At 37.9% G+C, this 20,194-nt stretch overlaps 5 protein-coding genes and 1 pseudogene across 11 annotated transcripts in view; 4 read left to right on the top strand and 2 right to left on the bottom strand.

The window, feature by feature from the left end:
• LOC104777591 (protein CWC15 homolog) lies at positions 339-2,285 on the bottom strand. Its single transcript, XM_010501870.2, has 7 exons — positions 1,998-2,285; positions 1,685-1,791; positions 1,535-1,576; positions 1,335-1,428; positions 994-1,093; positions 734-834; positions 339-627 (listed from the first exon to the last, which is right to left on the bottom strand). Exons 1-7 carry the CDS (start codon positions 2,126-2,128, stop codon positions 504-506), a joined length of 699 nt encoding a protein of 232 aa, XP_010500172.1. The 5' UTR covers positions 2,129-2,285; the 3' UTR covers positions 339-503.
• Positions 2,425-4,314, bottom strand: LOC104777576 (WEB family protein At3g13190). 3 transcript variants are annotated; one of them, XM_019246008.1, is made up of 4 exons: positions 4,193-4,314; positions 3,779-4,057; positions 3,540-3,635; positions 2,425-3,446 (listed from the first exon to the last, which is right to left on the bottom strand). In XM_019246008.1, the coding sequence occupies exons 3-4, from the start codon at positions 3,627-3,629 to the stop codon at positions 2,586-2,588; spliced, it is 951 nt and encodes a 316-aa protein (XP_019101553.1). In that variant the 5' UTR covers positions 3,630-3,635; positions 3,779-4,057; positions 4,193-4,314; the 3' UTR covers positions 2,425-2,585. The 3 variants fall into 3 exon arrangements, with proteins under 3 accessions (XP_019101553.1, XP_010500155.1, XP_010500160.1); XM_010501853.2 differs by having other exon boundaries at positions 3,845-4,057; XM_010501858.2 differs by having other exon boundaries at positions 3,845-4,054.
• LOC104777532 (ribosomal RNA small subunit methyltransferase B) lies at positions 4,468-15,098 on the top strand. 3 transcript variants are annotated; one of them, XM_019245964.1, is made up of 18 exons: positions 4,468-4,656; positions 4,761-4,823; positions 5,033-5,187; positions 5,279-5,392; positions 5,496-5,561; positions 5,651-5,734; positions 5,833-5,919; positions 6,107-6,198; positions 6,290-6,350; positions 6,478-6,537; positions 6,655-6,715; positions 6,867-6,974; positions 7,103-7,221; positions 7,302-7,373; positions 7,475-7,560; positions 7,675-7,771; positions 7,851-7,908; positions 14,609-15,098. In XM_019245964.1, exons 1-18 carry the CDS (start codon positions 4,542-4,544, stop codon positions 14,680-14,682), a joined length of 1,572 nt encoding a protein of 523 aa, XP_019101509.1. In that variant the 5' UTR covers positions 4,468-4,541; the 3' UTR covers positions 14,683-15,098. The 3 variants fall into 3 exon arrangements, with proteins under 3 accessions (XP_019101509.1, XP_010500119.1, XP_010500113.1); XM_010501817.2 differs by lacking the exon at positions 14,609-15,098 and having other exon boundaries at positions 7,475-7,585; XM_010501811.2 differs by lacking the exon at positions 14,609-15,098 and having other exon boundaries at positions 4,476-4,656; positions 7,851-8,271.
• On the top strand, positions 10,538-13,934 carry LOC104777556 (annotated as a pseudogene).
• On the top strand, positions 15,484-16,146 carry LOC104777528. The gene has a single exon (XM_010501805.2). It carries the CDS (start codon positions 15,642-15,644, stop codon positions 15,957-15,959), a length of 318 nt encoding a protein of 105 aa, XP_010500107.1. The 5' UTR covers positions 15,484-15,641; the 3' UTR covers positions 15,960-16,146.
• LOC104777482 (meiotic recombination protein SPO11-1) overlaps positions 16,956-20,194 on the top strand; it is a 7,522-nt gene continuing 4,283 nt past the window's right edge. The window contains exons 1-16 of one of the 3 annotated variants that reach the window (XM_010501768.2): positions 16,957-17,280; positions 17,414-17,513; positions 17,685-17,758; positions 17,830-17,931; positions 18,069-18,142; positions 18,236-18,252; positions 18,346-18,415; positions 18,491-18,527; positions 18,637-18,684; positions 18,780-18,838; positions 18,939-18,970; positions 19,067-19,172; positions 19,314-19,434; positions 19,528-19,591; positions 19,679-19,847; positions 20,078-20,194. In XM_010501768.2, coding sequence (XP_010500070.1) covers positions 17,226-17,280; positions 17,414-17,513; positions 17,685-17,758; positions 17,830-17,931; positions 18,069-18,142; positions 18,236-18,252; positions 18,346-18,415; positions 18,491-18,527; positions 18,637-18,684; positions 18,780-18,838; positions 18,939-18,970; positions 19,067-19,172; positions 19,314-19,434; positions 19,528-19,591; positions 19,679-19,808 — 1,089 coding nt within the window. In that variant the 5' untranslated portion in view covers positions 16,957-17,225 and the 3' untranslated portion in view covers positions 19,809-19,847; positions 20,078-20,194. Of the gene's footprint in view, positions 17,281-17,413; positions 17,514-17,684; positions 17,759-17,829; positions 17,932-18,068; positions 18,143-18,235; positions 18,253-18,345; positions 18,416-18,490; positions 18,528-18,636; positions 18,685-18,779; positions 18,839-18,938; positions 18,971-19,066; positions 19,173-19,313; positions 19,435-19,527; positions 19,592-19,678 lie in introns of all 3 variants that reach the window. The other 2 variants (XM_010501774.2, XM_010501751.2) reach the window with 2 other exon arrangements.

Raw genomic sequence — 20,194 nt, 5'->3', positions numbered from 1 at the left:
TAATGGCTTGTTAATGGGCCTGAATACGTAAAATTCAGAGAAATTTTAAAAAGACCAAAGGCCCAATAGAGAAAGACAAGTCAATAATGACCTTGGCGCTGATGGAGAGCATTAAGCGAAGAAAGTGCGTGGGAGGATGGATCAATGTCAAAGGAGTGCACAAGCTCTGGAGTCTGGAGCTTGTCTTCGTTGCTGCTATCGGGTACTAGTTTCCTTGTCAATCAACAATAATGTGAGCAATTTAAATATTTAATAGTATTAGACGGCCAGACATTTCTATGTCAGTTTCTATGTCATATAAAGTTATACTGCTTTTTTCCTTTCTGGATAAGAAGATGTAAGCAGGAATTCGCGATGTAGCATTAGAGTCAAATGATATAGACCATAAAACAGTTGGTAGTTTTGAGTATTGAGAGACATCATAATAATCCCATACAGAATAAAAAGCATTAAATCGTAATCATCATACAGACAAAAGTAGCAACAACAGTATTGTTCAACAATCACTTCATGTATCTCTGCAGGAATTTTCTGTGGAAGTCACTCCTGATTGTATCATTGATGAAGCGCTTAGGTGCTTTCATTTCACCACGTGCCTGGTTCTTGAAGACAACATCATCATCCCACCTGAAAAAGACACAAGTAGTTTTAACTATCTACCTTCAAACAAGTAATATATAAAATCCCAAGATATCATGAAGAAAGAAAAGATTTCAAAAGATGCTATCTATACCTCCTTTTGACATTAAACGAAGTTGGAGCATTAAGCAGTGGGTTTCCTTTGAGAAGTTCCTCTTCCTTGGCGTTTAGCTCTTCCATCTGCTCCAGCTTTTCCTGGAAAATGCGCACGACACATTAGTTACCAACAAATAAAACATTTAACTGTAGCAAGAAAGAGATCTTCCTCATGTCAAATATGTTAAAAGAAAAACCTATCATATCCATTTTTAATAGTAATCTGAGCAGAAACATCATAGACAATAGCAACATTACCTTCCTGAGCCTCTCTTCCACTCTTTCTTTCTTTATCTGGTCGAGTTCAGCCATAAGAGCTTCAGTGTCGTCCTCGTCATCATCGTCACTTTCATCATCACTGAAAAAAAAACAAAAAGATTGTAAGATAACTTTGAAAGAACTAGAATATTGGGAGTCCACATAAGTCGTCAAACATTTTCCCCAAAATCAATTGTATTTTGCCAAACTATGGCCCAGATGAAAAGCAATGAGGTACAGTTAAAGCTTAGGTACCAGATTCCCAACCTTGATACTATTAGCGAAATCTAAAGAACAACATAAAGAGGAAGACAAGAGTGGGAGAGATCAAGAATAGGCACCTTTCATCGCCACCATTGTTATTGTTATCACCATCAGAATCATCAGCATCTACATTGCGAGCATAAATCCGATCTTCAGGATCCTTTCTAGAGCCTAAACGTAAGGGCATCCAGGTTAGAAAACATATAATCAAACTATCAAATGTGACACAAATAACGGTCACGACATAAGGTGAAATAAATAAATGAGTTTCTCTAACCTTCCAGTAAAAGCTGACTTCCTCTTCTGCTATCTCTTTCATCTAAGGATTAAAAAAAAAAACTCATTAGTCCATATCCAGTTCAACCAAAAAGGTAGAAGCTTTATTAGCAAAATCATAATGAAAAAGGCTTGAAATTTATTATCTTACCACTGTATGATTTGTCTTTGGAAGAGAAGTGTCTCCTCTCACGGTCTTCAAGCTCATCACGAAGATTTTTCTTCTTGAGTTCCTCTTGAGTGTGTTGCCCTTCCCTCCTGCCAAACAACAAAATAGTTTAAGAGACATTAGTATAGAATCTATTGAATTTACTACCCATCTCAGTAACCCAAAGACAAAGTACTCTACTGAATTTAATAAACCCTAGATTTCTAGACAATCTCATCAAATCAAAGACCTAATATTTCATGTAATCTAATTCGCACCGAATCAAGGGAAGAGAGAATAGTTTTCGAAATATTACCTCGGCTTTAAAGTTGTGTGAGCGGCGACATCACGGGACGAATACTTCTGAGACGGACCAAAGATCCGAGCACCACCTTGCTCGTTACCTCCCTTAGCTGGAGCCCATGTAGGTCTTGCTGCAGTCGTCATCTTTAGAAAACAAAAGCCCTAATTTTCTGATCAGAGAGCGAAATCAACCAAGATCGAGATAAGGGACGACGAAGAGGACTCTCAGGCTCGTTAACGAGAGAGAGAGAGAAGAAGAAGTGGAAAAATAAAACGAGCCTTCGATCTATATTTTACGATCCTTCAATTGTGTATTAACCGACCTTAATAAGTACTCTTATCTTTCTCCTTTTTGTTAATCGACCTTAATCATATATATATATATATATATATTTTTTTTTTAAATGTAATCACCGACTTTTTGTAATTTGTTGCTAATATAATCAAAATCATCAAATTTGTTTTTTTGATGATGATCGAACCACACAACCTTATTAGTTAACGCTTACAAATTTGACCACTACCAACAAAGTGACACTTCTTCTCCTTATTATGAGTTACAGATTATTACAATTACAAAAGTGATTAGAGATTCTTCTGTCTAACACTTGACCAAACAACCTTCTTTTGACGATGATCTCGGTTTTGACTTGAGCACTTCCTTTGTTGATTTGGCACACATTTTCGATTCTGCCAAGATCCTACTCGCTGCTTTACGCCTTCGTTTAAGCTCTACATCCACTACAACTGTAGCTTCTTGAGCTATCTCAGCTTTCTTCAATGCATCTTGTGTTGCTGCTTTTATATCTTCAATCTCTCTCTCACTCATCTCTAATGTTTTCAGTGTTTCATCTCTACAAGCTCTTAACGCTTCTGTCTCAGTTAATTCTTCAGTACCACTTTCTTTCACCTCAGCTGATGATGATCTGAAATCGGATTGTAAAACTGCAACATTTAACTGTTCCCTGGCATGCTTCTCTGCTGCTTCTGCTTCTTGAGCCTCGGAAAGAGCAATCTTTAGCTCTTCTTCTAACAGCGACAGCTCGGTCTTGGCATCTTTGGTTTCCTTCTTCAGCTTCTCAATGGCTTGATCCCTCTCTCTTTGCTCACTCTCTTTAAGCTCTGAATGTTCTTTCTCCACTTTTTGAAGCTCGAGGTTAAGAGACTCCATTAACAAACACAGTTCACTCTCCTCTTCAGCTACTCTATGAATCGATTCCTTAGCAAAGCCTAACTCTGTAGTCACACCTCTCACACTAGTACTCAAATCTAAATCTATCTCACCACTTCTCACATTCTGCTTCGTTCCTAGCTTCTGACTGAGACGTTCAACTGTTTTCTTAGCTTCCTCAAGCTCAAACAAAGCCTCAATCTTGGTCTTCTCAGCATTCTTTATCTTTTCTTTCAACTTATTAATCTCTCTGTTCCAGAGACAGAGGTTTGTCTCCTCCACCAACACTCCCTGCAATCACAATTAATTCAAAAAATATATCACCTCCAAAGAAACATAGATGTTATAAATACATAACTTATAAATAGAGGAAGAAACATATACCTGTTCTTGTCTCTTGTTAAGAGGTTTTCCTCCACAGAAACCAGCGTCAAAGAGCTTCACCGCATCTTTAACAGTATGAAAAGTAGCCATTCAATCCTAAACATCAACGACAAAAAAGATTTGGCTGTCTCTTAATAATGCAGACAAGAGAAGAGACGAAAATAAAACACTAATGAAACCAAGCTTTTAGCAGGAAAATTTTGTCTATAAAAGAAGAACTTATAAGAAGAAGCAAAGACCTGAAAAGAAAGTACCCTTTTTTCTTTAATTTCAAGAACCCCAAAAAAAGAAACTGTGTAGTGTACCTTAACAAACAGTGACTCGGCTCAGCTCAGTACAGTAATGGAAGGGGGAAAGAGGGCAGCTTCGTCTCTAAATATCCAATCATGCTCACGTGTCATGTACGTGCAAGGGAGAGGTCACGGGTCTCTTTACTTTTTATTTTTACTTTATCTCTGCGCTGACTGCACGTGAAATGCCTATTCTGAACCACATGACTTCCTCCTAGTTCAATTCTACTGAAACAAAGTGAGAGTTGTAGATTTTTAACACGTTTGAAAATACTAATAGCGTAAAATATTTATCTTTATGGAAGGTAAGTTGTAAAATAGCAGTAGACTTTTTGATATGAAAGAGTAAAAAAAATTACTTACCAAAAGGAGAAATGGAGAAGAGAGATCCAAGTAGCTTCAGCCGCCTACAACAAGGGTTACAAAACCCATAAAGAAAAAGCTGGGGAAGACGACTCTTGACGTTATTACGGTTTTGACCTTGAAATAAATGTAAATGAAAGCATAGAAATAAAAACAAAGTAGAAGGGCCGGAATTAAACCGAAAGCAAATCCGCAGAATATGGGCTTTAGGCCCATTAATCGTTGCTATGACACCCTTCCAGAGGAAAAACCCTCTTTCCCAGAAAGAGTTTTTGTTCTGAAGTACGATAAAGTTTTTCTCTTTTTATAAATCCAAGGTTTTGGCTAGCTCCAGATAGAGAGAGCATCCATGGCGCAATTGCTCTCATTTCGCGTTTATCTATCTGCTGAAACGCAGAAAGCTTCTTCAGAGTCGTTGAAGCGAACCCAAAAGACACGTAAACCATTTTCTCCTGGTAGAAGAGGTAAATGGTTCAACTTTTTTTTTTGGATTCCTTGAGAGAAACTAGAAAACTAATGGCAGTGTCGTCAATCTCTGTGCTTTACTCGGAAATTTCTCAATATGCAGGTCCGGTGGCTCCGCCGAGGAAACCCCAGAATCTGAATTTGGAAGTTTCTCCACATAGAGCTGGTAGCGTAATCCATACTTTTGTTACATTTTTACACTATGCTTGCTGAGGGGTGATATTGTCATAGTGAGGTTCTAGGTTGAAATAGAATTGTGTCGTTTAAAAGAGTAGTTAGTATTTTGGAGTCTTTTTGTTTCGATATAAGTCGACTGCAATTGAGTTTGCCTCATATCTGATATCAGTTTGTTTTGTTTGTGGGAGGCTTAAACAGTATCTGCAGTTAGATTGATGAGAATTGAGTACGGAGGTGCGTTTGCTGATCTTTTGAATGAGAAAGGAAAAGGCTCTGGGAGCAATGAGATGAGTTACGTTGAAAGGACTATCGGTTTTCGGACTCGCGATTTGGATGACCGGGATCTTAGACTGGTTAGTGTTGCCACTCTCTTTATCTTGTTCTAAGCCATTTGGAAAAACTGTGTTTTCCTAAAAGTCAGTTACTTATCTGCAAACCAATTAGGTTACGGATGTTGTTGGAGGAACAATACGATGGAGGAGGTTTCTTGATCATTTGATTGGTTCCCTTTGCCACAACGAGAGAACATTTCGAAATATGGAACCTCTTCTATTGCAGGTATCAATTCCCTTGTGAATTATGTTTGTTTCTGTCAGACTTTGCAGACTGCCAGCAATATGGTCAAACTTATAGCGCATCTCCAACCTTTTCACTATTGTAGATTCTCCGCATTGCTGTCTATGAGATCATTAAGCTTGATATGCCGTCATATGCTGTTGTAGATGAGGTATGAGTATAATATAGCACTAGTAGTTTTCTATTTATTTTCTTTCTCAATTTCTTCTATATTTTTATTGTTTACTTGCTCATGTCCAGAACGTAAGGCTTGCAAAGGTTGCCCTCAGACCTGGTGCTGGAGATTTTGTCAATGGGATTCTTCGTAAGCTAGTCTCTCTTAAGGTTTCTCTTTCTTAAACTTGTTTCCGTGTTTTTCTCTTCAGTTGAACTTTAATCAAACAAACTTAAGCTTCTATGAATTCTGACGTAGGGATCTGCAGGAAAAAGACGCCCTTCCATTACCTAAAGTGGAAGGGGATGATCGTGCACAAGCACGTGCACTTGCTACCCTTCATTCACATCCCGTTGTAAGTTCGTCTAGCTATAGCCTCATCTTTTCTTGCGGTTAGAATTTGAAGCTAGAGTTATATAATGGTGTGAAATTGATTTTTTGAACTTGTGAGGCTCCTAGATTACTTGGTTTAGCTGTGAAAATATCTATGTAGTGCTGAACAACTGCAATGAGGCCTCATTTTCTTTTCTTTCCTTACCCAGTGGATGGTTAGGCGATGGGTAAAGTATCTTGGGTTGGATGAAGCCACAAAGCTGATGATATGGAATAACAGTGATCCTGGATTTAGCTTAAGGTTAAATCTTCAGATAACATTTTGCTTTCACATAAGGAAAGATGAACTTATCAGCTGTCAGGCAGATAATACTTTTTTCTAATGCTATCAGGGCCAACACGGGAAGGGACATTACAAGGGCAGACCTTGTGGAGCGTCTAGAAAGTTTAAAGGTGTTTTTCTCGTTTAATCTTTCACGTTCTTTATTCCTTATGAAATCATCATGTTTGTGTAAAACCAGGCACATGTTTCTTATAAGGCTTAGTTTTTTACTTCAAGTGTGGCTTTCCTGTGCTGCAGGTTCCGCACGAGCTATCCTTAAATTTGGAGGAATTTGTCCGCATCAAAACAGGCTTGCAGGTGTTATAATGTAACCCTAAATTGCCTCTTGTCGGCAATTTTCCTTAATCCTCGTTTTCCTAACTCCACTCTTTACTTTTTTGGGCTGATAAGTTTCAAAATTGATAATTGGAACAGACTGTGGTGCAAGCTGGTTTACTCAAGGAAGGCTTCTGTTCTGTTCAGGATGAGAGTGCAGGTCAGTTTTAGTTTTGTAATTATTTGGTCTGCTCCTAAGAAAAAATACAGTCTCCTCTTCAAAAATTGTTCATGTGTAAACAGATTTAAGGTTATCCCAAATCCTCTAGTTCTTTTGGTAGTTAAATATCTATCCACGTCTGGTACTGCAGGACTAATAGTCTCAGTGGTGAAACCTCAGCCAGGCGAGAGGATAATGGATGCATGTGCTGCTCCTGGAGGAAAGACCCTATTCATGGCATCATGCTTGAAAGGCCAAGGTAATATCACAAAGGCTTGTGGTCCTTGTATCTTACTCTTTACTTTTCGAAATCATCTATTTTGAGAAACTTTCTTGCTATACTTGACTGGTTCCATCCTCTGACTGGCAAACTCGCATCGGTTATAGGTATGATATATGCTATGGATGTGAACGAAGGACGTCTAAGAATTCTTGGCGAGACAGCAAAATCACACCAAGTTGATGGACTTATCACAACCATTCACTCCGATCTCCGTGTCTTCGCTGTAAGTTAACACTGTTTGAATAACTGAACTTTCCAAGTTCGTAAGTTACTCACATGCTTGCTTCTAACTTAATGTATTAGGAAACCAATGAGGTACGATATGATAAAGTTTTGCTTGATGCCCCGTGTTCTGGACTCGGCGTCCTCTCCAAGGTTGAGAAGTTTTATCCAACTGTTTCCGCAGCAAGATTCTCTTTTGTTAGTTGAATTAATCTGATCTGATTAACCTGTTCGCATTAATCTGTGTTTTGTAGAGAGCGGACTTGAGATGGAACCGTAAACTCGAGGACATGGTAGAGCTCACAAAACTGCAGGATGAGCTTCTTGATTCTGCCTCCAAGTATGCACTCTGTACATACATTTTGGTCAGTCACTAGATTGATTCTGAAAACTATTAAGTGCGGCTTATCTGATACTTTTCTCTGTGACGACACTCCTGATTGAAATCTCAAAGACTGGTGAAGCACGGTGGGGTCTTGGTATACAGTACTTGCTCAATAGACCCCGAAGAAAATGAAGGAAGGGTCGAAGCATTTCTCCAAAGACATCCCGTAAGAATCTTTGTAGTCCATATTTGCTTTTGTTTAGAGATGTTGATATCTAACGACTAGCCTCTCTGCTTTTCACCAGGAGTTCTCCATAGATCCAGTAACTAGTTTTGTACCGTCGAGTTTTGTAACCTCGCAAGGCTTCTTTTTATCCAACCCAGTGAAACACTCCTTGGATGGAGCATTTGCAGCCCGTCTGAATCGAGCCTTATGATGTTAAAAGCTAAGCAACAGCAGCAAGCTTTCTTTTCTTTGCCTCCAAAAAGAGTCTGGATTCCATTTGTCTATGATGAGACGGAAGAGAGTAAAAGAAAAACACTTTTTTTTTTCTTCGTGCATCTTATTTGTAGAGTTCGAGTTTAGGAGAGAACTGTAAAGTCGTTAGATGCTGAATTGTTTTGACTGTAGGGAATGACTCATTGTTTGTGAGAGCTATTCCTCTGTTTTAACTTTTTTACAAGTTAATGGTTTAGAAAACTTCATAAAATGTTTCTTCATCCTTGCCAGATTTCTATGTGATGCACACAACCAATCAAAATGGCCGAAGTACACCAAATTCAGAACAGCAACAACGCCAGAGAACCCGGTTAAGAAAACTTTAAAACTTTTGTTTGATCCGCCAAATTAAGAAAACTTTTGTTTTCTTAATAAAATTTAAATTGACAAAGTCAGAGAACCCGGTTTAATCCGGTTTAGTGTGTACAGGCTAATGTTTGATGGTGTTTTCTGAATAAATTATACAATTAGAAAGAAAAAAAATTGACGTATTATGACCCAAGAAAAGAAAAAATAATAATAATTGACGTTTTAGCCTTCCCTCCAACGGCCAATATAAAGGGAACACCGCCACAGAGCGAAGGCTCTCGCAGTCTCGAGAACTAACGAACGAAAGATTCCCCCAAAGATCACAAGTACAAACAGAATCTTCCACAAAAAGCTACAATTATTGAAGAACCTCATCAATCGCTTACTCGGTGTCGCCATGGCGAAGCAAAAGTTGATCGTCGGATCTTTGGCGAGCTTCAGGTCGAAGAGAACCGGAGCGTTCTTTCAGGGAACGGTTTACTTTTACCGTCCAGAGGATGCTAGTTTCGGGATCGATTGTGGTAAGTTCTTTGACTTACTCTGCAATTACGGAGAACGGAGTTGTGTTTTTTCTCGGGAAAATTTTTGTTTTCTCGGGAAAATTTGGAGGCGAATTCAGTTGCTTGTCCAAGAATATTGAAAATCTCGTTGTTTTCTTAGCGTATTTATGTTTCTATATGAGCGAAACTGTTTATTTATGGAAGGTTTATTTGTGTTCGTGGTGCGATGGATTTTGGATTTTCTCGGGAAATTTTTTTGGTTTCTTGATGCGATTTCAGTTGAAGAAACTGTTGTTTACGAGTTTGAGTCTTAATTCTCGGGAAAAATAGTGATTTGTGATTTTGTCTACCAAAAGCCTTATTTCTTCGATTAATAACTCTCTGTTCGTGGTCTCCGGTGAATCTGAGTGTTTTCTTTGGCCTGAATTCTATATTTTTTTTAATCTCAAGCTCTTCTTTTTATGTGGATGCAAGTGTAATGGGTTCGCCTCTGTTATTGTGCAGTATTGCGTGTGGTTGTGTCTGGACGTACTGGTTTTGTTGAAGGCTGTTACCAATTTCTAACCAGTGACATTGAGGTTGGTAAATATGGATTTGATGTTCTTAGATATCATCTAAAGTTCATGGTGTAAATAAAATAGTTTATTTTCATAAACCAGGACCTGAGGGTGGTTCCCTTTGAGCCAAATTCTACCATCAACGACACTGAAGAGGTAAGACTAAAACCTAGAATTGTGAGGTTCTTATGCATGCAAAAGAGTTTTACATGTGGCAAACGCTTTTTTTTGTGTTTTGTTCTCAGGATGATCAGAAAAATAAATCCGGTGATGCATTATCATCATCCACTGTAACTTCAACTTCAAAGTACGGTTTCATTGCATGTACATTTAACCATATTACCTACTAATATGATACATCATGTCTTCTCAGTTGTTCAATTCTTACATGGTTTTCTGTTTTTATAGATGTGTGACGAGTGATGGAACGTATCACTGCATCAATGCTGAGGTGAGTCTAATGGCCCGAGAACTGTATTTCAGATAGATATGTCTCTGATACTACTGGTTGGTTAGAATTCATATTAATTCATGGAGAAGTGGAGCAGTTTAAACGTTTGGGGACTCTACCTAGGTTGTATGATTTGGCTCATTGTGTCTCAGTTATGATATAGTTAATATCATGATTGAAAGAGAGATTCATGGAGAAGTGGACTAGTTTAAACTTTTGGGGACTCTACATGGTATTCGTTGGCGCGTTGACATTGTGTCTCAGTTTTTGGTTAATTGATATACCTGGAATGTGTTTCATGTTGTTTGAATACTTTTTCATTCCCTTGGAACTTATTTTCTAGCCTTACTGATTGTTGTAAGATTTTTTTGTTTTGTTTTACCTCTGTTTGTTGCGGCTATTGGACAATTTGAATAGTCATAATCTGAATTTGGATGCATATCATGATGTTGTAGAATCATTTTCCAAAGCAAAGCTACTAACACTCTTTCCAAATACACGACCACACTCTTTGTTCTGTTCCAAGAAACCCGGTTCGTAATATTCAATTGAACCGGTGTTGCAATTTTTGCTTAAACTCGGTTTACTCAGACCGGTTCCTTTTATCACATACATACATATATATATATATATATATTGTTGTTTTTAGGTTCAATGAATTGAGTGGGAACCCAAAACTAGAAGACGACACCCAAATCAAAGAAGAATGCACGGTCGTCCAAGGAAGGCGGCTTCGAATCCAGCAGAGGAGGCAGCCTCCGCTGCTAAAGCCCTAAAGCTTCGGTCGCTCCAGTCCCAGTTCATGTCCAATCACCATAAAAAAATGTACGATAGTACAGTCTTCTTCTTCTTCTCTTTCCTTTCTCTCAATCAATCAATCAATCATATGTTTTTGGTTTTATACTAGTTACACGCAGGAAGCAATTCAATTAAGCGCGGAACTTCTAGAAATCAATCCGGAGGCCTACACGGCTTGGAACTATCGGAAGCTCGCCGTCGAGGATAACCTTTCTCGAATCGACGACTCTGATCCAAGCTTGGTCAACTCAATTCTCAATGAAGAACTTGAAGTCGTGAGTGGAAAGTTTACTCATTTATTGCTGTGTTAGATTCTTTTCTTCACATCCCATTCATGTCTCATCGAATTGCCTGTGATATATCTTAGGTAGTAAAAACCCTCCGGAAAAATCTCAAGTCCTATGGGGCATTATTCCTGCTTAGAAAAAGAATTGCAACTTTTGAATAATTATCAAAAGCTCGATCTCAGGAACTTTCACGCTTGGAACTATCGCAGGTGAGGTGAGATTTTAGGGAATTGCTTCACATTGTCAATCAGATTTTGCATATTTCATATCTCGTCGTCGTCTTGTTCCTTTTTCCAGGTTTGTTGTGGAGCTAACCAAGACGTCAGAGCAGGATGAGTTGCAGTATACAACTGATATGATTAATGATATGATCAATGATAGTTTCAGCAACTATTCTGCGTGGCACAATCGCAGCAACTATTCTGCGTGGCACAATCGTAGGTATGTATATTTAAAGTTGGCATGTGTGGACTAGATTGATGGTCAGATACATATGATTTGTTTATCAACCATATCAAGTTTACATTTTCTTTTTTTTGGTTGGTAAATACCACCAGATTTTATCTAGTATTAATAGAACTAAAGGTTTTGTTACACTATACCTTCTTGATCCAGTAATTTTTATCCACAGTAACAATGTGATCGGGTTTTCACTTTTTTTATTTATTCTAATAATTCTGCAGTGTACTTCTATCAAGTTTAGTCGCAAAAATGGCTGATGGATTTATGCCAAAGGAAACGATTCGTCGTGAATTTGATTATGTTCATAATGCTATTTTTACGGACGAAGGTGACCAAAGTCCTTGGTTTTATTATCTTTGGCTTCTTGACCAGACTGTTAAATTGGAGACTCCTCTTCGCACTTCCTCGTGGCCTTCAGATGGTTCCATTATCATTCTATCTGGACCTGGCTGCTTCACTGGCTCTTCTTCTAAGTTCACTACTTTCTGCTCCGAGTCTGGTTCCTTTCCACTGATTCTTTACTTTGACCAAGCCGTCAGTGGAGTAAACTCGTCTACTGTTACTGTTGATTCTGAACTAAAAGGACATGAGGACCTTGTTTGGGAACCCGTTTCAGATAATAACTCTCAAGTGTTTTCTTGTGTATGGGTTGCTCGTCTGAAATTTGACAGTACAGAACCTTGCTCTCGCACGGAAAACAAAGTGAAGGTCAGCCTTGGGAAGTCTCCAGGAATTGTTTCTTCCAGGGGATGTAACTTCAGCACTCCTTATGAGTTTGTATTTACAGTGCATATTCATGACACTGCCGGAGTGTCACAAGAAGGCATTGTTTTATGGACGGGGGGTGGTTTTGACAATTGGGACGCACAGTCGAAGGATTTGAATTCTCGTATCTCCTTGAATCATTTAAATGCTGATACGGGTTTTGAGTGGCGTAAGAAAACTATAAAGATGGAGATTGAATGTTTTCGTGATTTGCCTGACAGGTAAAAATAATCATGTAAACTTTATTGATTTAATGGAAAAGAGAAGTTGTAGTCTTGACCTTCTGAGTTCTTCTTTTCTTTTTGTAGCAAATTTGGAAAGCTCATTCTTGCAAGGCTTTTAATGGCTGAGGAAACTCTGATCTCGGATGATGCTGTTAAGGGTATCCATTATAAAGAAATCCTCCAGCTGTATAACGATTTGATTGCCCTTGATTCTTCGCATGACCAGTACTACAAGGATGAGCTCAGTGTAGCTCTTCTCCACAAGGTACTTAGTCTTCCTTTTAGCTGTGAATCTCATGTTGAGTTTCCGCTCTTAATTTTTTGTCGGATTTGTATGAGTTTTTCACTGTTTGTAAAGATGCCTATTATTTATTAGTCATAAAGAGAAATGTTGATGCACAGGTGACTTCAAGCACCGAATCCCTGTCCAGACACCTCTTTCGGTACAGGAATATGAACAATATTGTATGTCTAAGGCTCAATAACTTTACACTCTCTCGGATGGCCGCTGTCGAGAAGTTGCTATTTGTCCAAATGTTAGATCTCAGTCACAATGAGCTTCATTCAGCTGATGGTATGTAGTGTTTTCTAACGCTCTGAGTCTTTAATATCAGTTGTTGCATCTGTGTGATTAAATATGGGTCCTGTAGGATTGGAGACGATGCAGCTTCTCTGTTGCCTAAATTTGAGTCACAACAGAATCAGGAGCTTTTCAGCGCTTGAATCTTTAAGACTTCTGAAGCAGCTTAGGGTGTTGGATGTTTCACATAACAACATTGCTGGCAAGCACCCAGTGGACACAACAAGGTACCTTTGCTCTTCTCCGCTCTCTAATTCGGATGAAATTGGAAGAGAGGTGCCTAGTAAATACTGGGATGCGTATTTGGTGCTTGGGGATTTGATGAAACTGAAGCAGTTAGATATAAGAGGCAACGACCTAATTGCAGGGGAAGAGTTCAGCTCCTTAGTCCGCCAGGTTGTGCCAAAGCTTGTATGGCTCGATGGCCACAAACTTGCAAGTTAAATTTAGGCCAGTTCTTTTTTACTTAAATCTTTTGTTTTTGGTTTAGACCTGACTAAATATTAAATTATAGAACTTGTGTGGTTCAGTTTGATCTAAAGTAGTCCGGTTTGATTTGGTTGGACTTGACAAGCAAGTTGCAAACACCTTAAAATATAGAAAACACAAATTCATATCGGAAGCACCGAATCTTTTGCCTTCCTTATGTTTGAGATGCCCAATATCATCAACCTCATGGATTAACATTAATATGAACGATATTGTATGTCAACGGCCGAATAGTTGATGTTTATCTAAATGGTAGATCTCAGATTCTCAGTCACAATGAGCTTCATTCAGCTGAAGGCAAGTTGTTGTTGAAAATGTGCTTATTTCCTCATGCTCTGAGCCTTCAATATCAGTTGCTGCATCTGTGAGATTATATATGGTGTGTATGGGTCATAGGTGCAGCCTATCTGTTGTCTATATCCAAATCACAACAGGCATTGATTATGTATTATACACTAGAAAAATGTTTATAATATTTTACTTCAATTATGGCTTTCCTGTGCTACAGCCTACAGGTTCCACACGAGCTATCGTTACATATGGAGGAGTATGTCCGCATCAAAACAGGCTTGCAGGTGTTATAATGTAACCCTAAATTGCCTCTTGTTGGCAATTTTCCTTAACATGAGAAGTTTTATCCAACTGTTTCCGCAGCAAGGTTTTCCTTTGCTAGTTGAATTGATCTGATATGATTAACTTGTTCGCATTAATCTGTGTTTTGTAGAGAGCGGACTTGAGATGGAACCGTAAACTTGTGGACATGGTAGAGCTCACAAAACTGCAGTATGAGCTTCTTGATTCTGCCTCCAAGTATGCACTCTGTACATACATTTTGGTCAGTCACTAGATTGATTCTGAAAACTATTATGTGCGGCTTATCTGATACTTTTCTCTGCGACGACACCCCTGATTGAAATCTCAAAGACTACTGGTGAAGCACGGTGGGGTCTTCGTATACAGTACTTGCTCTATAGACTCCGAAGAAAATGAAGGAAGGGTCGAAGCATTTATCCAAAGACATCCTGTAAGAATCTTTATAGTCCATTTGCTTTCGTTTAGATGTTGATATCTAACGACTAGTCTCTCTGCTTTACACCAGGAGTTCTCCATATATCCAGTAACTAGTTTCGTAACCTCGCAAGGCTTCTTTTTATCCAACCCAGTGAAACACTCCTTGGATGGAGCATTTGTAGCTCGTCTGATTCGAGCCTTATGACGCTAAAAGCTAAGCAACAGAAAGCTTTCTTTACTCTGCCTCCAAAAAGAGTTTGGATTCCAATTGTCTATGAGGAGACGGAAGAGAGTAAAAGAAAACACTTATCACTTCGTGCATCTTACTTGTAGAGTTCGAGTTTAGGAGAGAACTGTAAAACTTGTAGAGGTGATGAGTTGTTTGCTGACATGTAAACATCACGCTGTTACAAACAATATGGAGGGAATGCCTCACCGTTTACTAGAGCTAGAAACGACGGCTCGTTCCGTGGGGTTCTCTCGTTTCGAAAACTTGAATGCCTTAGAAATGCGACTTCGTTCTATTGTGACTGATATGAGATATCATATGATAAGTGATAAGATTTGTTACAATCATCTTTGTAATAAAAAAGAGTTGTCAAATATTCCCTTTTTATAACATCCCCAAAGTATTCTCAGAATACTTTTCTGTAAGAAAAAGAAAAAAGACAAATCGGGCTATAAAGGCCCATAAAATTGTTTGACAGGCCTTATTATAAAAGTCGACATGCAAAACGGACAAAAGTTCATCTCTCTTATCACTATTATTATCTTTGTACGATTTACTATTTGTGTCAGAAAATGTTAATATTCTTTGACTTTAACGTAATATTGTTCATATTGAACCAAAATAACCTTTTAACTCTTGTATTGATTTTAAAGCAAAACAGTAGCATGATTTTTCCATTTTTCAAACGCGTTTTCAAAAAAAAACAAAATAACTATAACATGTAAAAAAACAAATTAACTTCAGATTTTGACGTTTTCCTTGTCAGCAAAGAATCTTTCCTATTTCTTTACGTATAGACACTAAAGAGGAGAGAGAGAGAAAGTTAGCATTATATCTTTTATCTCTTATCTCCATCTCTCTGCTTCTTCACTCTAGCTATCTTTCTCGTGATAACAACACAAGACTGTCACAGAGATCTTGGTCGGTGATCGGAGATGGAGTTCCGGGAGAAGCTTTTGAAGTTCAAGTTCCATATCTTCTTGGCTTTCGTTTTATCTCTCCTCACCGTGGCTCTCGTCACTTATTCCCCTGGTTTCCTCACTGTATTATCTTACTTCTGGCCACTATTTGTCTCGACAGCTCTCTTTCTCGCCGCCATTTTCTTCTTTGCACGCACCTCCGACCTTCCGTCTTCATCTACCATCCCTGGCGAAGGCGCCGGCTTAAAAGTGGCGACGGAAGGGATTCTTGACTATGTTGTCGGCGGACAACACGAAGAAACTCTCTTTGGTAGTTTCACCAACCTCGACTGAGTAATAGATCTCTCTCTCTGTTTTTTAAATTTCTCAAGTACTTTCGTTATTTTTTTTCTTACTAATACTAGAGTAATATTTACAAATGTAATATTTTTAGTTCACGGGGAATAAGAATAAAAATCTTGCTTTATGCTGTTTAACAAAAATAATAATAATAATCTGTGTGGTGCGAGGCTTATTTTTAGGTATCTCTCATTTATTTTCTACGTTACATTTTACATTTCATTGATCGGATTTAGTAATCAGATTTAGTTTCAAAATAATTCAAAATTTCTGATATTTGAAAAAATGCTGAACGACGTTAAAATCCGTGCCGTAACTTTTGTTTTTTTTACTATATTTCCTAATGAAAAATACAACCCACCGACGCGACAGCTTTCCATTTGTTTACTAATATAACGGAAGAATACAATTTAAATGTTATCACTGTTTGTATTATAGTCAGAAATACAGGATGAGTCCATTATTTAAAAAATAAAAAAAATACGTATCTGATGATCATTAATTCGTTTTCAGATAAAATATATGAAAGTAGTATATTCTTACTTGTTTTTTTTTTTTGTTAAAAAATATATTCTTAGTTGTTAGATTCTATATATATTATTAGGTGAGGGGATATCAAAGAGAAGAAAAAATATTAGATAATTGAATAGCTATCATATAGATTCGAACATGTTGGTACGTTCCTCACGTGCTCGAGCGTGTAGCTCACTCACGAACAAATCTCGACCACTGGACCTAATTCTAAATTATCAAAGCTATCCAATATATATTACCGTATGAATTAAAATATAGTTCATAGGACAGGAGGGTGGAGCCGTGGAGGGACTAGGGAGTATATTGGCATCACTAGCTAGGCTCATTATCAAACATATATATAGGTAGCTCTCCAAGTCCGATATTTTCTGTTTCTTTCAAGTTTCATCGATCCATACTCGCAAATAAGTATAACTATGGTTTGTTCAATATCCATTTATTTTGAGTTGTTTCTTCTTCTTCTTTCGCATAATCTCACCACGGTCATATATACGTTGCCTAGATTAATGAATAGTGTGATAAAACGCATAACCATGAGGTTCGGACATAACGCATTAACCGTGACGGAGTATTTTTATTTGGACGGAAGAAACAAAACGACACGCAATGTTTTCATTCTAAGCTTATAACGGCAAGCTTTTCGTACACCCTCCCACAGTTCTCCCGTCTGTATCGTCGCCGATTTGGCATTTATTGAGTTTTGAAAAGAAATTAGAGACGAAAGAGATGGAGGGAAAATTTTCGAGTCCAGAAGAGACTAATTTGCTTCAAAGGATCAAAGGTAATCCAAAAAAAGCCCCAAAAGTGTATTCCCAGAATTCCGAATCGTACTCTAGATTGAATTCTCTCGCTGGTCGATGATTTCGCTGATTCTGAGTTGTTTTGTTCATCCCCATGATTTGATTTTTGAGCAGAGTTTACTCGATCGGTCGTTGAAGATCTTGCCGAGGGAAGATCTCCGAAAATTTCAATCAATCGATTTAGGAACTATTGCATGAATCCAGAATCGGACTGGTTTGTCTCTATTTTTAAAATCTCTCCCTTGAATTGTTATATATATATATATATAGAGAGAGAGAGAGAGAAGACGGTGTTTCTTAGCCCTTAGGACTTGGTTCGAGCTATTTATGAAGAATGGGATTATGAGTCTGGACTGATTCATCGATTTTTATGCTGTCTATATAGCTTTTGCAGCTCTGATAAACCAAAGGGTCAGGACATTCTCACTCTTAAGAGGGAACCTCAAACCTACAGAATCGGTGAGAGTCAGGTTTCAGTGTGTTATCTCTTGGTTTAGGTAGTATCACAGTATGCAGTTTCCACCTTTCAGATATGTTGCTAAGAGTAATGTTGATAGTCCAACAACTTCTTCAAGAAAATAGACATGCATCCAAAAGAGATATCTACTACATGCACCCTTCAGCATTCAAAGGTATTTTATTAGTTATGGATGTATCTGGTGACCTCTTCCTGATAAACTCAACTTCATATATAGTATGCTTAACTAATGAGTTTGCATCACTATTGTTGTCTTCTTGGCCTTACTGTTTTTGTCTGCTTCTTATATAGCACAATCAGTTGTGGACCGCGCTATTGGTGATATATGCATCCTTTTTCAGTGTCGTCGGTACAACTTGAATGTGGTTAGTACTTTAACACCTTCACTTTCATTTTTTTCCTTATAAAGAATTAGAATCCCCCTTTTTTGAGTCTGTGATTCGTGTGATGTTTTGCAGGTTTCTGTTGGAAACGGGTGGGTACTCCGTTGGTAACAATTACACTGCTTCTATCTTGGGAATGTCACTAGTTTAGGATCCACCTCATCATTCTTTCTTTTGTGTTGTAGGTTGGTGATGGGCTGGTTAAAATTTAGGGAAGCTGGAAGGAAGTTTGATTGTTTAAACAGCTTGAATACTGTAAGATTGGAACTTAGAGATTTATTTTTTATGTTGGCATCTAGAAGTGTAACTCTACAGATGACTTCATTTCAGGCATTTCCCGTTCCTGTTCTTGTAGAGGAAGTCGAAGGTATCCTATATCTGCAATTATTTTATGACTCTATAGAAGTCAAATCAATATCTAAGCTGACAATATTTGTGTTAGGAATGATATTTGGATGTCATCTTCATGCTTGCAGATATTGTTAGCCTAGCAGAGTACATACTGGTGGTGGAAAAAGAAACAGGTAGACTCTCTATATATTGTAACCAGGATGATGCTTTTTTTTCTTCATTTCACCAACTGATCGATCACTTCATCCATTCTACTGTTTATATATAGTATTCCAGCGTTTAGCAAATGATATGTTTTGCAAGATTAACCGCTGCATCGTTATCACAGTAAGCACTGCAGTTGATTTATTCTTTCTGATTTCAGTTTTGACTAGTTTTCCTTTCTCTCTTCCAATTTTTTTGGTAAAGGTATGATTGTTTTTGGCAGGGAAGAGGCTATCCTGATGTCTCAACAAGAAGGTATATAACTTAATCCCAGGTTCTTGGATTACTACCGTATCAGACATTATCTTCTATTGAGGAAATATACTAGCGAATAACACAGATTCTTTCCAGGTTCTTGCGACTCCTCATTGAGAAGTTGCAACTACCTGTGCATTGTCTAGTCGATTGTGATCCATATGGCTTTGAGATCCTAGCCACATACCGTTTTGGCTCCATGGTTAGATTCTGTTACAGAATATTAGATGATTGAACTTGAATTTTTTTACCGCTTGCATTGTTTGTTGGTAGTGATCTATATGGCTTTGACCCATTTCATTTTGAACCATTTTCCTTATGTCGCTTGTTATCTTTCTGTAAGCAAATGGCCTATGATATTGAATCATTACGAGCACCAGATATGAAATGGTTGGGAGCTTTTCCTTCAGACTCTGAGATATATGATGTACCCAAACAGTGTCTTTTGCCTTTGACAGAAGAAGGTAAGAGCATTAAACCACCTTATCGTTTTAATCTTTGTATTTTCCATTTTTTCATTGGTTACGTTTATGAGATCGGACTATTTTCACTGACAGATAAGAAAAGAACTGAGGCACTGTTGCTTAGATGCTACCTGAAACGTGAACTGCCACAATGGAGGTATCAACAAACTTCCGTGTCTTTTTGTATTTACATTTCATTTAAGAGTACAAAAACTAGTCTTGATCAAAACGGTTTTTGTCTAAGGTTGGAACTTGAAACGATGCTGGAAAGAGGAGTGAAGTTTGAGATCGAAGCACTCTCAGTTCACTCACTGTCTTTCTTGTCAGAGGTTTATATTCCTTCCAAGATTCGTCGTGAGTTAAATTCGCCTTGAGCTTCATACTGGTCATTAGTCAGTAGTCTCCAACTCAAGGTATGCTCATCGTTCTTATGACTCTTTCAAAGCTTTTCTTAGTGACAAACACCAAATGCAGTCGGGATCGGATAGGTACATGGACAAATGAACATAACATTTAATGGATAACTACAAAATATAAAAATTCACAGTTTTATACTTTTTAATGATACAAAGTAAATCCCATCCCCAAAGAATATGAGTGAATTGTCATTTAAAAACACTATTTCGGTTGCTTTGTAATACAGAAGTAAGGGTTCATTTTTCTTCTAAACATTTCCAAACCTAATTTGAAGTATTAAAGCCGTCCCCCTGCCTGCCCTGACTAAAACCTCAGAACACTCCGATCCAAAAAAAAAAAAAAA

The sequence above is a fragment of the Camelina sativa genome, chromosome 1 (genome assembly GCF_000633955.1).
Source record: "Camelina sativa cultivar DH55 chromosome 1, Cs, whole genome shotgun sequence".
Classification (NCBI taxonomy): domain Eukaryota; kingdom Viridiplantae; phylum Streptophyta; class Magnoliopsida; order Brassicales; family Brassicaceae; genus Camelina; species Camelina sativa.
The sequence above is the reverse complement of the archived record's forward strand: the minus strand, read 5'-3'. Positions and strand labels throughout refer to the sequence as shown.

What these genes read in the sequence shown, in the direction of transcription:
- LOC104777591 (XM_010501870.2), bottom strand. Translation starts at nt 2,128, where the DNA reads ATGACGACTGCAGCAAGACCTACATGGGCTCCAGCTAAGGGAGGTAAC. An exon ending in CACACAACTTTAAAGCCGAG is followed by an intron (nt 1,792 to 1,997) that starts GTAATATTTCGA and finishes GTTGTTTGGCAG; the next exon opens with GAGGGAAGGGCAACACACTC. An exon ending in AACAATGGTGGCGATGAAAG is followed by an intron (nt 1,094 to 1,334) that starts GTGCCTATTCTT and finishes TTTTTTTTTCAG; the next exon opens with TGATGATGAAAGTGACGATG.
- LOC104777576 (XM_019246008.1), bottom strand. Translation starts at nt 3,629, where the DNA reads ATGGCTACTTTTCATACTGTTAAAGATGCGGTGAAGCTCTTTGACGCT. An exon ending in TTAACAAGAGACAAGAACAG is followed by an intron (nt 3,447 to 3,539) that starts GTATATGTTTCT and finishes TTGTGATTGCAG; the next exon opens with GGAGTGTTGGTGGAGGAGAC.
- LOC104777532 (XM_019245964.1), top strand. Translation starts at nt 4,542, where the DNA reads ATGGCGCAATTGCTCTCATTTCGCGTTTATCTATCTGCTGAAACGCAG. An exon ending in TGTTCAGGATGAGAGTGCAG is followed by an intron (nt 6,716 to 6,866) that starts GTCAGTTTTAGT and finishes CTGGTACTGCAG; the next exon opens with GACTAATAGTCTCAGTGGTG. An exon ending in CATTTCTCCAAAGACATCCC is followed by an intron (nt 7,772 to 7,850) that starts GTAAGAATCTTT and finishes GCTTTTCACCAG; the next exon opens with GAGTTCTCCATAGATCCAGT.
- LOC104777528 (XM_010501805.2), top strand. Translation starts at nt 15,642, where the DNA reads ATGGAGTTCCGGGAGAAGCTTTTGAAGTTCAAGTTCCATATCTTCTTG.